We start from the raw sequence: 17,517 nt of genomic DNA on the forward strand, positions 1-17,517 counted from the left end.
TCCAGTCCCTGAGCTTCTTCTTTTTTTAAATATATTTATCTATTTGCGAGTAGATAGAGAAAGAGAATGTATGAGCACACCAGGTCCTCTTGCCATGGCAATTGAACTCCTCATGTATGGGCCACATTTTGCATGTGGCTTTATGTGGGCATTGGGGAACCAAGGCTGTCAGGCTTTGCAAACAAGTGCCTTCTGCAAACAAGCTTGCTGCTGCTTGCTCTGTTTGCGTTTTGCTCACATAGGTGGCTTAAAAACAGAACCTGACTGTGCCAGAAGGCTTTGCAAGCAAGTGCCCTTAACCATTGAGGCAACTCCCCAGGCCCGATCTTGAACTTTTAGTCCACTTGCCTCCGTGTCTCAGGTGCTGGGATTATAGGCATGAGCAAGCATTTCCGATGTATGGTGCTGGCTATCCAACCCAGGGTTTGTGCACGCTACCAACCGAGCTACATCCTCAGCCCCTGGCTTGACTTTGGAACTTGACTTCCAACAGATAGTTTGGACAGACTCTCAACCTTCCAAGCCGCTTCCGCGTCTGGAGAGGTCAACAGTAGTGGTTGCACTGGAAGGCTTCTGTGAGGGCGCTCACACGGAAAGGGCCTGGCGCAAATGGTTCTAAACATGAATACGGAGACTCAGTGCTGCTGCAGTATTTTGTTCGGTTGTATATGGTCTTATCACCTTGTTGTTCTCCTTTTGAGTTGGAGCCTTGCTAACCTAGCCCAGGCTGCCCTCGAACTTGTGCGCCTCCCATTTCAGTCTCCAGGATGTGACATTATGGGGGCAACAGCATGACTACATTTTTTTCTTAAGGTTTTTTTTTTTTTTTTTTGGTCTGGGCATCTTGGAGAAGTGGCGTATTTTGAACTTCTCCACTGAACTTGTTTTTGACCAGTGCTGCCTGGAGGACAGCTCTCCTCCTTTGACGGAGCCTTGCTCTCCTGGCAGGCTGGGGAGGGCTAGGCCTCACACTTGGGCGTAAGGCGTGCGTCATTCTCAGTTTTCTAGACAGGACGGTATGCTTGGGGCCAGTCTGTCATGCAGCTAAACGTGGCAGAAAGTTTTATTTGCAGCAAACGGCTGTCTTATGCATTGTGCTCTCAGGAGAGAGGCTAGATGGCCCCATGACTGGACTCAGCTCTAACCAGCACTTCTGAATCAAAATAAATCTTACAAATGACCTAGGGAAGACTGTTTTTTTTTTTTTTTAGGTAGGGTCTCACGCTAGCTCAGGCTGACCTGGAATTCATTATGTAATCTCAGGGTGGCCTCGAACTCACAGCGATCCTTCTACCTCTGCCTCCTGTGTTTTTTTTTTTTCCCCATAGTGTTGTTAATGTGCTTTTGAACACAATCAGCGTCTTTCCTATCTCTCCAGAAATCACTTCTGGCTGTCCTCCGGTGTTCAAAGTTCTCAAGAGGCTCATGTGTCCACATGGAGTGTGTGGGGCACTGCTTAGTCCCGCGGAGTAAAGGGCTGTTGTTGGTTTCGGGAGGAGAGTGAACGAGTGCTTCTTTCAGAAAGAGAGCAGAGGCAGCAGGCTGGAGGGTGGCGCCGAAACCCTTCCTACAGGGAAGGCAGCCGGTCTGCGCAGCTTGGGGAGCTTGTGTTGGGCGAGGTCGTGAGGGGGACCCCGTGGTGGAGAGGTGCCCCAGGGAGCTTGTTCTCCTCCTGCCACTCTGCACCCCAGGGCTCTGCGCTGGCTCCCCTCTCCAGCGGGCTTGCACCCTTCAAAGGGTGAGAAAGTAAACCTCTACTGTTTAAACCACCGGCCTGTGGTACTCGGAGATGGTGGCTGGTAAACATGTCACGTGTTTACTTCACACCTGTCCTGTGTGGCTTAGAGACCAGACAGATGGCCGGTGGGAGGAAGGCAGGGAACACTGCAGCTGAGCTCAGTGGGAGGGGTGCTTTCTTGCTGATGATGGAACGGGAACCCTCAGACAGGCCCACTTTGACAGTGTGGGTGGACGGACGGACGTCCCGGGGGGCCCCCCACCCCCACCAGGATGTGGTTCTGAGAGAAATGGCGTCTCACTTAGGAGAAATCTGATGGCTCCCAAGCTCAAAATGCATGCTAATGTATGTGGAGCTAAGACAACTACAAAAATACAACACACGATGTTAAGGACAGGATGCAGTGTGACGATCAGGCCACTGGCACTGGTCCATGCACCAGAAAGCTCGTCACACGTAAGGGCCGCGGCTGGAGAGATGGCGCAGGGGTTACGGCGCTGGCCTGCCTGGCTTAATGACCCCAGGACCCACGTAGAACCAGGTGCACAAACTGGCACATGTGTCTGGAGTTCATTTGCAGCAGCTGGAGGCCCTGGCATGCCCATTCTGTCTGTCTCTATTTCTCTGGTCCATATGCTGGAAAGCTTATAAGATGTCAGTGCTCTATCTATCTATCTATCTATCTATCTATCTATCTATCTATCTATCATCTATCTCTTTACCTATCTATTATCTATCTATCTATCTATCTATCTATCTATCTATCTATCATCTATGTGCCATTTATTTGGTGCTACAGATTGGCTCCAAGGCCTTCTTCATGATAGGCAAGTCCTCCACCCTTAGAATTACATCTCTAGCTCTTGTTTTTATTTTATTTTATTTTATTTATTTGAAAGAGAAAGAGAGAGGGAGGTAGACAGAGAGAGAAAAAAAAATGGGTGTGCCAGGGCCGTTAGCCACTGCAAACAAACTCCAGATGCACAGATGCATGCGCCACCTTGTGCACCTGGCTTATGTGGGTACTGGGGAATTGAACCTGGGTTCTTAACCACTAAGCCATTTCTCCACCCTGGCTCTTGTTTTTTTGAGATGGGGCTCATTGCGTGTTTGGTCTCAAACTCACTGTATAGCCAGTTAGCCCCCAGCGCTTGATCCTCATGGATGACAGGCCTGTGTCACCCCCCCCCGCCCACCCAGTTTCAGTCTCGTAGCTTTGTATGAGATGTTCACATCATTATATATAAAGAAGAAACAAGCCCAAATAAGGCTTTTCTATCTTATTTATGGAGCTGTCTGCATTAATTAAAATGCTGTGGGAAAAGACTTTTGGACAAAGAGTTAAAAATGACCAGTGGCCTGCTGAAGTGCATGTACGTGTAAGTCACGCCCGTGAGCCGGACAAAGCAGCCCGATCCCAAGCACTGGATTATCTTGCTTCATTTGCACACACAGCAGGTTGGTTCATTTGCACACACAGCTGGCTGGTTCATTTGCACGCAGCCATACAAAGGCAGCATCTCAAATCATTTTTAGTAAATTCATTCTAGAAGTGAGGAAAGGAGAAGACTTAGGTGAAACTGCTGCTGACACGCTGTCCAGACACTTCGGGGAGCACGGCATTTATGAGATGTCTTCCACACCCGCAGGCCCTTCTTTTTTTAAATTTTTATTTATTTATTTGAGAGAGGCAGACACACAGAGAGAGACAGAGGCAGAGAGAGAGAGAGAGAATGGGTGCACCAGGGCCTCCAACCATTGCAAACTACAGACGCATGCGCCCCCTTGTGCATCTGGCTAACGTGGGTCCTGGGAACCGAGCCTCGAACCGGGGTCCTTAGGCTTCACAGGCAAGCGCTTAACCACTAAGCCATCTCTCCAGCCCCTGCAGGCCCTTCTTGCAGTGCAATTTCATAAGGGGAGAGAGAGAGAATGAGAATGGGTGTGCCAGGGCCTCCAGCAGCTGCAAATGAACTGAACTTCAGATGCATGCATCACTTTGTGCATCTGGCTTTACATGGGTACTGGGGAATTGAACTTGAGCCAGCCGGCTTTGCAGACAAGCACGTTTAACCACTGGGCCATCCCTCAGCCCCTGCCCTTGCTTCTTGTTGCATCATCCTTCCCAGCAGCCCTTCTGCCCAGCAAGGTCAGGTGAATTTGAAATTAGCTTCCGTGCTGGAGGCCTACTAGCTCACACCAAACTGTGAGAAAGCCCCCTCCTTTAATCTGGCCCAGCCAGCGGGTGGCCAGAGCTCCTGTTAGGTCTGAGCTAGCTAGGCACACACATCTGGGCTCCACACGGTTACTCAGAAGCTGCTCCTGAGGAGGGGATGGTTCACAGTAAGGTGAGAAAAAATAAAACCCAAATGAGGCAAGACTGTTTTAAACATGAAAAGGAGAAGAAGTGCCACTTGAAATTAAATTCAAAATGAATTTAAGGTGAGCCTCCCCCCCCACCCAGAGTTTGTCAACAAGCAGGGCCATGTAGTGTGGACACCGGAAGCTGTAGAGGAGGAGGATGAGGGACGGAGATGCCCACAGTGCCAGCCAGGATGGACGCCTGTGTCTGGGGCCCACCCTGTGGTGTCATAGCTTCTGCGTGTGCAGGGCCACGTGGTTGTCTGAACCAGGTAGCTCATGCCACGGCTTCTGCCAGTGATGTGACTTGGGTCGGTGTGCAATGGCAGTCAGCACTGTGAGGGTGATATTTAAACAACCAAGTGTGGATCTTCTGAATTTGGGCTTTCATGGCCCTGGCAAGAGCGCCCTTGACACGCTTAAGCCTGACAGGGAACTATGGGTAACTCCCAGAAGTCATGTTCCGCCCCCCCGCCCCCCACCGTTCCCTGCTCAGGTGCGGGTGACATATCAAGGGTGCTGTCACTGGAGAACCTGAGTTCTGTCCACTGGGAACTGCCCACTCAAAACCAAACCCTAGGATGAGCTCCACTGGGAGATTTTATTTAAAAAAATTATTGATTATGCTGAGACTTTGTTTTTTGATTTTTGTCTTTTGTTTTTTGAGGTAAGGTCTCACTCTAGGCCAGGCTGACCTGGAATTTACTATCTACTCTCAGGCTGGCCTTAAACTAAGCAATCCTCCAACCTCTGCCTCCCAAGCGCTGGGATGGAAGGTGTGCGCCACCACACTGGTGAGAATTTCCATACGTGAGCATGCTGTAATTTGACCCTAACCCTGAGCACTGTACACGGCTGCCTTCTGCTGGTGCGGCGGAGCCCTGAGCACTGGGCAGAGCTATTTTGGGGTGCTTTGGGGCTCCAGGGCTGGCCAGTACTTGCCCTGCCCGTGCTGTGCTCCACCGATTGGGTTCCTTTCCCTCCTCCGCAGGTGGTCCAGCTTGGGCACCCAAAGGGGTTTGCGCAGACCCTAGTGCTAGGCCTCGGAGAATTGGAAGAAGAGGAGAAGGGACGGGTGAGGAGGAGGAGAAAACACTGGGACAGAAAGGAAAGTTCTTACAAAAGTCATTTGTCAAGGACGTTGGAGAAGCTTTCTCGTTGTTGTTTTTGTCTTGTGGGGCTGGGGCTCAAACCTGGGACCTTGGGGTGCTGTGTAGGTGCTCTGCCACTGAGCCCCAGCCCCAGCCAAGAAGTGCTCTCTTAAAGGGGAGGCTGTAAGGGACACTGGAGGGGTGGCTTTAGGATGACACTGCAGGCAGTTAATTTTTCAAATTTACTTATCTTTTAAAATAATTTAATTTATTTTTGTTAAAAAATTTAAAAAACTATTAAAATTTACCTAATCCTTTCCTACCACCTTTCTTTGTCTCCCCTCCTCCCCTTCCCTCCTCTGAACCCCTTTTCTTTCCTACCATTTCCTCTTTTTTTTTTTGAGGTAGGTTCTCTGCTATAGCCCAGGCTGACCTGGAATTCGCTTTGGAGTCTCAGGGTGTCTCAAATTCACGACAGTTCTCCTACCTCTGCTGGGATCAAAGGCAGTGAGCCACCCCACCTGGCTTTCCTGGCCTTCTGCTTCTGTTTTAATGCCCTGTTTGTCTTTTTTTTGCCCTCCTCCCTCATTCTGCTGATGGGCCTGATATTATGCTACTTGTGGTGACAATGACAGCAACTCTGAAGTCATGAATACAATGACCAGTTCGGGTCTGGAAGACAGTGCTCCTTTCCAGACACTCCTCCCCATTCTTTGGTTCTTACATTCTTTCTGTCACTTCTTCCTGTGTAGTCCCTGAGCCACTGCAGGCTGCTCAGTGCTCAACAGTCAGCTGTTTTTATTTATTAGAGACAGAGGGACAGAGAGGGAGAGAGAAAATGGGTACACCAGAGGCTCTAGCTACTGCAAATTAACTCCAGATACATGTACCGCCATGTATATCTGGCTTACATATGTACTGGGGAGTCAAACCTGGGTCCTTAGGCTTTGCAGGCAAAGCAGCTTAAATGCTATCTCTCCAGCCCTTTGATGAGTTTTGAGTCTCCCCAGCAGTCACCACCATCTGAAAAGAGACATTTCTTTAGCCAAAAGTGAAAGCAGAACCGGGCATGGTGGCGCATGCCTTTAATCCCAGCACTTGGGAAGCAGAGGTAGGAGGATCGCCGTGAGTTCAAAGCCACCCTGAGACTACATAGTGAATTCCAGGTTAGCCTGGGCTACACTGAGACCCTACCTTGAAAAATCAAAAAAAGTGAGAGCAGCATTAATCTATGGACATAGACATAAGCATTTAGAAGGTGATTTGATGGGTGTAATATATCACGTAGCCAATCAACAGCAGTAGCTTCCCCCCTCCCCCAAGGATTTAGGACTTTCCCAGCCAGAGACTTTTGTCTAGGTTTTCAGAATCAGGCTCCAGTTCCCTCCCTTGGGGCAGGTCTCACATCCAGTTTGAGAGGTATTTGCTACTCCATAGCAGACATGCCACTGTTGCACCAGTGCATACATCTTTTATTTGTTTTTTTTTTTTAGAAAGCACATTTATTTATTTGTTTGTTTTCAAGGGGGAGGAGAGAGAGAGAGAGAGAGAGAGGCAACTTTGTAAAAGTATGGACCATAGTTCCAGGGTCCCAGAGCCCAGTGGAGAGCTGGAGGCTGGGGAAGATGGCTTAGAAGGGAAGAAGGCTTTATTTGAGCATCAGAGGGCTGAAGAGTAATAATCAATGCAGTCCTTATGAACTTTCTATAGGGACGTTGTCAAGAACCATGGTGGTTTGAACGCAGTGTCCCCCACAGTTTCGTGTTGTGGTGACCGAGGCTCGTACTTGATCCTTAGCTGGAGGACGGAGCCTGGCTGGTTGGTGCGCAGACCTTGGGGTTTGTTAGTCGGGCCTACTGTGTGTTCTCTAGCGAGCCGGCAGATTCCCTCCTTCCTGTTGATGTGGAAATGTGACCCAGACTTCCTGTTCAGACCTGCCACATCTCCCTGCCACGACGGAGCATTCCTTGACACATAAGCCAACATAAACCCTTCCCTCCCTGCTTCTGGTTGGGTGTTTGGCCCCAGCAATGAGAAGGTAACTGCAATGAGAACCAAAGAATTTTCATCTATAAATGGCATGAAACAATAGCCACATCTATTATTGTGATATGTTAGGCATTTGGTCTATACTGAGAATCCTGATAGATACAATGACTGTGCTCATTTGAGTGAGTGAAGAGTTATATCAACTGCAAAATGTGTATAAGAATAGATGTTTAATTCTAAAAATATTAACACACATAGTAACAGCTCCAAGCAGGGATGCTCCGCTCTTGTGCAGTGTACATGACACTTCCTGCCGGGGTCTGGACTCTGTCCTACTGTAAGAATAGACATGGGCATTTTCTTGTTTGCAGACCAGGGCGTCTTCTCGGGTGCCAGGGCCCTGCCTGCCTCAAGCACAAGGAGTGGCTCAACAGCCACCTCCCAAGGTAAGTGATGAAGTTTCCATTGTGGCCTTGAAGCCCGAAGGCTACTTATCAGCTTATTGAGTGTGTTAGTGTTTTTCTCATTGTTGTGACCAAATACCTGACAGAAGTTGGTTTTAGGAAGGCAGTGTTAATTTGGGCTCATAGTTCTGGCCAAGGTCCATGGACGTGGTCATGGTGAAGAAGGCATGGCGGGAAGGCCTGGTGGCCGTCCATGGCGAGGAAGCAGGTGGCGACTGCTGGCCCTCAGCCAGTGCTCGCTTTTACTCACTAGCCCACGCCGTGGCACTGCTCAGAGTGAAGGCTGCTCTTCTCACCTCAGGCATGCATACTGTGTGTTCAAACCCAAAGCTGGAGTAAAGTCACCCAGTGCAACGTGGGAAGGTGCTTCCAGGTATCCCTCAGACTCACAACACACCTGATTTTGTTTTAATTAATTAATTTATTTATTTGACAGAGAGAAAGAGGGAGAGAGAGAGAATGGGCACTCCAGGGCCTCCAGCCACTGCAAGCAAACTCCAGACACATGTGCCCCCTTGTGCATTTGGCTAACGTGGGTCCTAGGGAATCGAACCTGGGTCCTTTGGCTTTGCAAACAAACGCCTTAACCACTAAGCCATCCCTCCATCTCCTCAGTTGATTTTGAATTACACTTTGGTCATTTTATTTTCAGAAGCTTTTTATGTTGCTACCATTTTGACAATCCTCACATTTAGTTATGTGACCCCATGAGAGAAGCTGTATTCTGCCAGAAGCTTGGTCTTTCAAACCAAAATGTTTGCTTCTAAATTTAACCACATGGCGTCTACCCACCCACCCACCAGCCCATCCATCTCTCCACCCATCATCCATTTACTCTTCCACCCTTTCACTCATATCTGCTCATTGATCTATGCATCTCTATATAAATCCACGCACTCCCGCACTCATCCGCCCGTCCATCTGTCTGCTCACATACTCATCTATCTGTTGGTCCATCAGTCCATGGGTTTGTCTACTGTGCCGTCTGTCCATCCACCTGCCAGTCTACTCATCCATACATTAAGAATCTCTCATTTGGAGGCTGGCACAATGGCTAAGCAATCAAAGGTACTTGTTTGCATTCTGGCTTGAGGTCCAATTGCTCAGCAACTCACATAAAGCCAGGTGGGCATTCACTTGCCATAGTAAGAGATTCTGGTATGTCTCTCCCCTTATACATATGAGATATAAATAAATGAAGGTCAGAGGATGTACAGTTTTTTTCTCATTATTGGGACAAATTTCCCAATCAGAAGCAATTTGGGAAGAGAAGAGTCTATTTTGGCTCACAGTTCCAGGGGGTCGAGTCCATCGCAGCAGAGAAAACACGGCAGGAGCAGGAGGCCAGTGTCACACGATCATATCCACATGGAGGAAGCAGAGAGAAATGGATGCTGCTGCTCTGACATTTCTCCTTAAATTTTTTTTATTTGTTTGCAAAGAGGGAGAGGACAGAGAGAGAGAGAGAGAGAGAGAGAGAGAGAGAGAGGGAGAGAAGAAGAAGAAGAAGAAGAAGGAGGAGGAGGAGGAGGAGGAGGAGAAGGAGGAGAAGAAGAAAAGAAAGAAAGAAAGAAAGAAAGAAAGAAAGAAAGAAAGAAAGAAAGAAAGAAAGACAGAAAGAAAGAAGGGCTGGAGGGATAGCTTAGTGGTTAAGGCACTTTCCTGCAAAGTTAAAGAAGCCAGGTTCGATTCCCCAGGACCCACGGAGGCCAGGTGCACAAAGTGGCACATTCTTCTGGAGTTCATTTGCGGTGGCTGAAGGCCCTGGCGTGTCCATTCTTTCTCTCTCTGTATCTGTCTCTCCCTCTCCCTCTCTCTCTCTATGCCTCTTTCTCCCTCAAATTAAAAAAAAATGTATTTAAGAAGTTAAAAAAAAGAAAGAAACAAAAAGAGAGAGAGAAAGAATAGGTACACCAGGCCTCTAGCCACTACAAACAAGCTCCAGATGCATGAGTCACTTTGTGCATCTGCCTTTGTGTACGTACTGGGGAATGGAACCAGGCCACCAGGCTTTGCAAGCAAGTGCCACGTAGCCACGGAGCCATCTCTTCAGCCCCTATCCTTTTTATACAGCCTTGGAGCTCAGGCCAGAGAATATGCTGCCCACAGTTACGGCAAGTTTTCCCACTGTAATTGACCTGATCAAGAAAACCCTTCACGGACATGTATGGAGGCCAACCTCATCTACACAGTCCTTCACGGGTGGCTCTGGGTCCTGTGAAGTTGACAGTCAGCACCAACTACCATGGGGGACAGTCTCCGGGTGCTTGTCCTCGCTGCCTACTTTCTTTGAGACAGGTCTCTCTGTGGTTTTGCTGTTCGATGTTTGCCAGTCTAGCTGGCCCTCAAGCTTCCAGATTTGCCTGGCTATGCCTCACCTTGAATTTGGGGGTGCATTTGTATCACTGGTGTGAGCGTGTCACTTTTTGTGCAACTTTAACATGTGTTGGGGATCAAACTCAGTGTGCCACACTTGCAAGCCAGCGCCTTTAATTGCTGAGCTATCTTCCCAACCTCCAAAATGAAGTTTTATCTAAAATATGATTATTTATTTATAGGGGGCAAATGGGCATCCCAGGGCCTCCTGCTGATGTAAACAAGCTCCAGACTCATGTGACTTTGTGCATTTGTCTTTATGTGGGTACTGGAGAGAACAGAGCCTAGGCCAGCACACTTTGCAAGCGAGAGCCTTTAACGGCTGAGCCATCTCTCCAGTCTGAAAGCTGACTTACCAATGACTGGGTGCAGTGGCAGGATTCCGGGGCTGGAGCCAGGGAGGAGCAGGTCAGGTTGGCTCCTCCTGGGCCTCTGTCCTCCTTCGGGCAGATCCCCGCTGTACAAGGCTTCTTATTCACCTCACATAGAAGGTGGAGAATCTGGCTGCTTTTGCAAGGGAAAAGTCATGTGCTTAGGGGGAAAAAAATACCTCATTGCAGGGGGCCACAAAGGTGAGCCTTTCATCATGTGACAACGACACACTCTAACGGTGTCTTGTGTCCCTGGAGCTTACAGGGGTTGAGAGTGGTAAGTGCTCAGACCATAAACAGTCTTCAAATGCTTAAAAAACTTCCTCATTTGTGGGTATTGGCAGAGTGCACTCTGACCTTCCCGTCTGCCATCTGTTGGCTGTGCCTGAATCCCCGTGGAACATTTGCTTGGCCGGCCTGTAAACATGGCCGTGCGCTTTACCGCCTTCAAGGTGATGCAGTTGCCAGATCACTGGAGGCTCCGGGTTACTTTTTTCTTTTTACTTTTCTTTCTATTTATTTATTTACTTATTTATTTATGGGGGGGGGGCACCAGGGCCTCTAACCATTGCAAACAAACTCCAGAGACATGTGCCCCCCGTGCTCTGGCTTAGCTGGGTCCTGGGGAATTGAACATGGCTCTTTAGGCTTCACAGACAAGCACCTTAACCACTAAGCCACCTCTGTAACCCAAGGCTTTGGGCAATTCTTAAAAGCTCTCATTGTGTTGTCCACATTTGGCTTTTCTTTGTGAAAAGACATGGCACTGGTTTTAGGAAGCTTATGCGTCTTCCCAGGATCGGGGGCTTGGGCTAGTGATGACAAGGGGGACAGAGGCCACTGCTCCCAACCCACTCCATGACCCACCCCAGCCATGTCACCCTGGGCTCTGGCCTTCAGGTCTCTGGAAGTCCCATGTGCATAAGACAAATTAATGTTGTTTAAGGACACAGATAAACTCAGTATGCCACCAACAGTGCTTTAGGTCTGAGTCAAAACTTTTCCCCAGCACTCAGTGTGGCTCAGAGTTTCCCGGGCATGACGCAGAGCTTAGCAGCTCACAGGGCACCAGCTCACTTTGGTGGTTTATTTTTAAGCTGGAAGACTTAGGGTTGGGTGCAGCTCCACGGTAGAACCCTTGTCTAGAGGTTGATGGTGTCAGCTTGCAAACCCTGTCAGCCTCCGCTCAAGTCCCAAGTACCCATTCACAGACAGCTAGCCAAAAGTGGTGTATGTGTCTGGTGTTTGTTTGCAGTGGCAAGAGACCCTGGCATGCCCATACACATACATGAATGAAAGAATAAATGAATGGAAAAAATGAATGAATAAATAAATAACATGATGAGAACACTAAGACAGAATGGATGAATGAAGCCATGGTCTACAGTTCTGTTATGAGCAGGGCCTGAGATAATGTGCGTGGCTATTCATTCATGCTTCTAGACACTCCTTTTCCCCAGGTTACTTAGAACACTTAAGGTAACCTCTCAGCCTTCTTTGTCCTCAGACTTACTTCAGAAGTGTCATGAACGGTCACTTGGGTCTGTTTTTTTTTTGGTTTTGTAAATTGTTTATTTTTATTTATTTGAGAGTGACAGAGAGAGAAAGAAAGAGGCAGGCAGAGAGAATGGGCACGCCAGGGCCTCCAGCAACTGTAAACAAACTCCAGACGCGTGTGCCCCCTTGTGCATCTGGCTAACGTGGGTCCTGGGGAACTGAGCCTTGAACCGGGGTCCTTAGGCTTCACAGACAAGAGCTTAACCACTGAGCCATCTCTCCTGCCCACTTGGGTCTGTTTTGAAGCATGACTCCCTACACATTGCAACTCTGCGGGGCTTGCTGGGCTGTAGAGATTTGTCCCTGTAAGTCCTGTGCAAAGGGACTGTGAACATCAGCTGTGGGAGGACGTGGCGTAGTTGTCGCTGCCAGGCCTGTTTGTCAGTTTGTGCATTTAGAACCTTCCTTCCTTTATAGCTTCAGCTGGGAGTTTTACAGGCAGATGCCTAATTGTGGCAGACAAAATGCCCAGGCTCAGACCCTGCTGGGGCTGCAGGTCCGCCACAGGTCACAGTGCAGAACTCAGGGTCAGTCCCCATTGGACCCGCAGCCCGTGATAGGTGGCCACAGTCCTGTGTAGTACAAATGGCACTGATGGCCTCGAAAGATAGAGGCCAAATGGGGCCATTCCGTTGAGGGACTGAGAGAGCCCTGCGCTTAGAGCGGGGCTACACTCCGCTCATCCCTCCCGCCTCCAGGAAACCAGGGCTTGTTGTGTTTGTACTGGACAAACAAATTATCAGTAAAATGGAGAACATCACAAAATGACTTCCATCTTGTCGGATTCTGTTTCCTTTTACGTTCTCTTCCTGTGACATCATTTCTTATTGCCACCCAACTCTACAGTATTGAAAGGTGATTTCTGTTTCAAAGGATGGGCTTTTACCATCAGCCTGAATAGAAATGTTTTCATGGACTACCCCAACCCCAACCCCAGCTTTCTGTAGAATTTAAAACAGAGAACTCAATAGATACAATTCATCCAAATTAGAACCTTGATAAGGCGTGGGATGCAAACACGGCAGTCCCAGAGGGCCGGGCCAGGATTGACTTTGTTCCTTCTAGGGTCTTCCCTTTCTCTGCCCTCACCCTTTCCCTCCCCAGGTAGGGAAGTCCTCACTTCTCTTGTACAGTGGGTCTCAAAAACCCTTCTTTTCTTCTTCTCTTTATCCTCCTTTTCTTCCTCTTCCTTCTCCCCCTCTTCCTCCTTTTCTGCCTCCTCTTCCTTCTCGTTTTCTTTTAAAAAATGTGCTTATTTCTTTTATATTTGTTTGTTTTTTCGAGGTAGGGTCTTACTCTAGCTCAGGCTGACCTGGAATTCACTATTTAGTCTCAGGGTGGCCTTGAACTCACAGAGATCCTCCTACCTCTGCCTCCCGAGTGCTGAGATCAAAGGAGTGCGCCACCAAGCCTGGCAGAAATGTGCTTATTTCTTAATCTTCTCAATAAAACCAACACGAGTCATTTAAGATTGCTTCAAATAAAATGATTTTTTTTGTTTTGTTTTCTTTCCTTCAGTTTCAAAATATTGGCATGAATGAGCCAGACAGAATGAGTTGCGATAGCCCACAGGTGTGCTCTGTAATTGTAATCTATCAGTCAATCAATCAATCGACAAAGAAAGCAAAATGCTTTATGCAAATGTCAACCGAAGCCCATCCCTTTGGGAAACATCTTTTGATGTTTCCAGCCTGCAGGTTTCAGCAGCGTCCTTGGTGCTGCGTCTGGTGCCTCCTGAGGTGGGGGCAGCATGTCGGAGCTGATCTGGCTGCTCCTGGACGCCGAGCAGAGGATGTTTTGAAGGCCGTCTATTGCACAGGGATTTCCACTGGGAGGTGGCCGGGCCTGCAGCTCTGTGGGGTGAGGGGACTCTACTCCAGCTGTCCCCGGGCTGCTGCCCATAACACCTCACTGTGGCATGTGCTCAGGCCACCTCAGCAGTCTCTTCAGCCTGGCCCTTCGCTTTCAGCAGCTCCCAGGGGTGTCAGGGAGATCATTAAGACACCCCACTTCTCTCCCTCCACACCTGTGCCTGCCTCCCTGCTATAGTTTTATGGGCCAGGGAGGAGGCAGGTTTGACGCCAGAGACAGTCTCTGGCAACAGCTGCAGACAAGTTAGCTCCCCAGACAGTAAAATGTAAAGAGGGGGGAGGGGCCACCTTTGAAGTTTGCCAAAAAGCATGACTTTGACCACTTCCTTTTTCCTCTTTAGTGGGTGTCCCAGATACTATACTGAGAGCAGCTACAGGCTAACTTTACAAGGAAGGCGCCCTTCCTCCCAGCTTGCGGTCTATGTGTCCTAGGCACCTTAATATGGCTCTCCTCCGTCACGCTGAGCAATGGATGTGTTCCTCAACTTGAGGTGCTGGTCTAAGGGCCACCCAGACATCCTGCGCTGTGAATATGCAAGCCCCTGTGTACCAAGAGGGCTCTGGATTCAAGGTTAAGATGGAAAACAGTGTGGTGGAGACAATGAGACATGGATGGCCTTTGAAAGAGAAGCAGGTGAAGATAAAAGAAGGAATGAGGCCTGGGGAGATGGCTTAGCGGGTAAGGTACTTGCCTCAGTAGCCTAAGGACCCAGGTTCGATTCCCCAGTACCCACATAGGCCAGATGCACACAGGGGTATGTGCACCTGGAGTTCGTTTGCAGTGGCTAGAGGCCCTGGCATGCCCATACTCTCCATTTATCTTTTATGTAGCTGCCTCTTTCTCTTAAACAAATAAATAAACAAACAAATAAAATATTAAAGTTTGAAACAAAAGAAGGGCTGAGTGATGAGGCAGGCAAATGTCCGTTGTAAGGGGCGGAGCTGGGGCAGGAGGAGGTCTTCCCCTCCGAGGGAAGGAGAGGCTGGCTGGGAAGATCCCTCCCTGGCTGGACTTTCTCCAGCAGCCTTCTAGGCGGAATGGACTGGGATGGCGGAGCACCAGGTAATTAGAGTAGGTCAGGGTACAGGCACTGGGGAAGGGCTGGGGGTGGAGACGGAGATGAAGAGCCTGGCTTATTCAAGAAGGAAGAGAGATGTCATTTCTCCCATAAACCTAACATGTTATAGTCCAGCCTTATACAGAAAAAGTGGAAAATATAAACAAAAGCTCCCAAACCTACTATTGACTCATGCTAGTCAGTGAGTCATTCAAACACCACCCTCCCCCCCCACAAAAAGTACATTTTTTTCCTAAAAGCACTGTGATATGCTAACTGTGGGCTTGGTCCTCTGAATGCTGCTTTCTTTAACCCAGGTGATCAGGACAATGGGCAGGGTTTCCTCTAACTGGGAGTCCTGCTGGACAGTCGGAACAACCTGGGGAGGGGATCCCACAAGAACCTGGAGCTCCCACCAGCTCTCTCAGCAGGGCAAAGGGTGCAGGAAAGAGCCCACGACTACCGTGACCTCATTTGGACCTGACCTGGAACTTCCCTGTTGTGGAAGCACAGGCTGAAGAGCTACAGAGTCATTTCTCCTTCCTCTCAAGACAGCCTTCTTTCTGGAGAAAACTTCTTCTTGTGTTTACTGAGAGCTTTGCTCATATCCACACTCCCCCTTGTGCAGAAGCATCTCTGATGTGGATGCCGCTCTACCTCCGGCCATGCCTGGTATAGTTTTCAAGTCTGAAGTATTCCACGTAACGAGAAATGGGATACCACTCAGCCAACTAGGAGGATAGGGAAAGGAGTCATAATGTGGAAGGGTGCCTTTACATGGATACATCTCATGGGCTATGATTAGGACCCTAGCTCAGACCCTTGCTGGCCATGGTGATCCTGTGTGGAGCCCATAGGCCACCAGAGACGAAAGATCACTGAGAGAGATTGCAGCTGCCCCTGGGCAAGAGCTGCTGGGATGGAACCTCATCCCTGAGAACTGGAAAGGCTGGGCTTGGCACAGATCAAGCGGTCAGCCCATCGTGCAGGAGGGACGCAGGGGAGCTTGAGGAGGGACACGGGGCATACAGGAAGGAGAAGGTGACCACTTTGCTCTTTATGAGGATGTGCCAAGGATGGTCACTGAGGAGAGAGGAGCTGTGTGGACTGTGGCCACCGTGGTAGGGTGTCCGTCCCTCTCTTGGGGAAAGATTGAGTGTTTTGAGGGTATACTAGCATGGTCACAGATGTGCTGTGAGACAGTGACCCTAAAGAGAACAGGTGAGGAGAGCAAGTGTGCACACACGGAGGCTTCTGGAGGTGGCCGATCACAGTTGCTCTGCTCCACGTGGTCCTGATGGAGAGGGCCACCAGCCTGGGGATCCTGACCGCTCTGAAGTTAGGGCTCAGATGTGAAATGTCCACCACAGCCTTATGTGTTGCAACGCTTGGCCCCCAGTTGCGGGTGCTATTTTGGGAGGCCACCGGACCTTTGGGAGGAGGAACCTGCCTGGAGAACAGGGTTGCTGAGGGCTAGGCTGTACAGATGGGAATGGTGCTGGCTGTGGGCATTCTGTGGATGTTGCCGGAGATAGGTGAGGTTTTCCTCTGTTCCTACGCATGAGCATGTGTAGAATTCATCATTTTTTTGTATCAGTTGATTTCTTTACCTACGTTTATGGTGTATTCTACTTTGTGTGTGTGTGTGTGCATTTTTACATGTTTGAGTGTGGGCATGCATGTGTGACATCGTGCGTGTGTAGAGGTCACAGACAACCTTCATCAGTACGGGAGGTTTTCACACAGAAAGATCCAACTCCAATTTATCACCCCCACTATCCTGTAGAAGCGGGAGAGTGGCATGCACAGGCCATTGGCATGTCTCCTGGTTTGCCTGTGGAAGTCATTTAAGAAACAGCATCGTAGGGGCTGGAAGTGTAGCTCAGTGGGTAGTGCTTGCCTAGCATACTTGAGGTACCGGGTTTGAACCCCAGCACTGCATAAAACTGAGTGCAGTGGCACAGGCCAGTAACCCCAGCTCTGGGAGATGGATGCAGTTGGGTCAGAATTTTAAGGTCATCCTTGGCTACATAGGGTTTAAGGCCAGTCTCTACTACAGGACACACACATGCACACACACACACACACACACACACACACACACACACTCCAATAACAATTACACAGACTCTAGGGAAGGCTAAGAACTGAAATCCCTAAACTTGTGCTAGGTACATGTGATAATCACTACACTAAGAAAACCCAAGAACCTGTGAAATGAGCAACATGATTAACAGAAACAAACAAAGAGGAAACCATCAACATTGCTAAATATTGCCTGTACTTGCTATACAACCAACCAGAAGGCCCCATGCAACCCCTGGCATCCAGCATAGATGAGACATTGTCACAATACAATTAAAAAAAGAAAAGAAAAAAAAAGGCTCTTGGAACTGTCAAGCCAAAATGCTGTATATCTGCATCTTAGTATTAGGAAGGAAATGTCACTGAGGTGGGCTCTGAGGGCCCCCACTGTGCTTCCTTAGCTGTGTGTGTGTGTGTGTGGGGGGGTCAGCCACCCTGCTCCTTTTGCCTACAAGCAAAACACTCAGTTAAACTTTTAGCTTTTTAAATTGTGAAGAATTAGAGGAGCATAATTTGTGGGCAGTGTAAATAAACTGTGTTATTTGTAAATATCTAT

At 48.9% G+C, this 17,517-nt stretch overlaps 1 protein-coding gene across 1 annotated transcript in view; it reads left to right on the top strand.

Moving 5' to 3' along the window:
- LOC101602955 overlaps positions 1–17,517 on the top strand; it is a 79,754-nt gene that overhangs the window by 44,070 nt on the left and 18,167 nt on the right. Inside the window, exon 8 of the mRNA XM_045158431.1 lies at positions 5,091–5,174. Coding sequence (XP_045014366.1) covers positions 5,091–5,174 — 84 coding nt within the window. The remainder of the gene's footprint in view (positions 1–5,090; positions 5,175–17,517) is intronic.

Source organism: Jaculus jaculus, chromosome 9 (genome assembly GCF_020740685.1).
Source record: "Jaculus jaculus isolate mJacJac1 chromosome 9, mJacJac1.mat.Y.cur, whole genome shotgun sequence".
In the NCBI taxonomy this organism is placed as follows: domain Eukaryota; kingdom Metazoa; phylum Chordata; class Mammalia; order Rodentia; family Dipodidae; genus Jaculus; species Jaculus jaculus.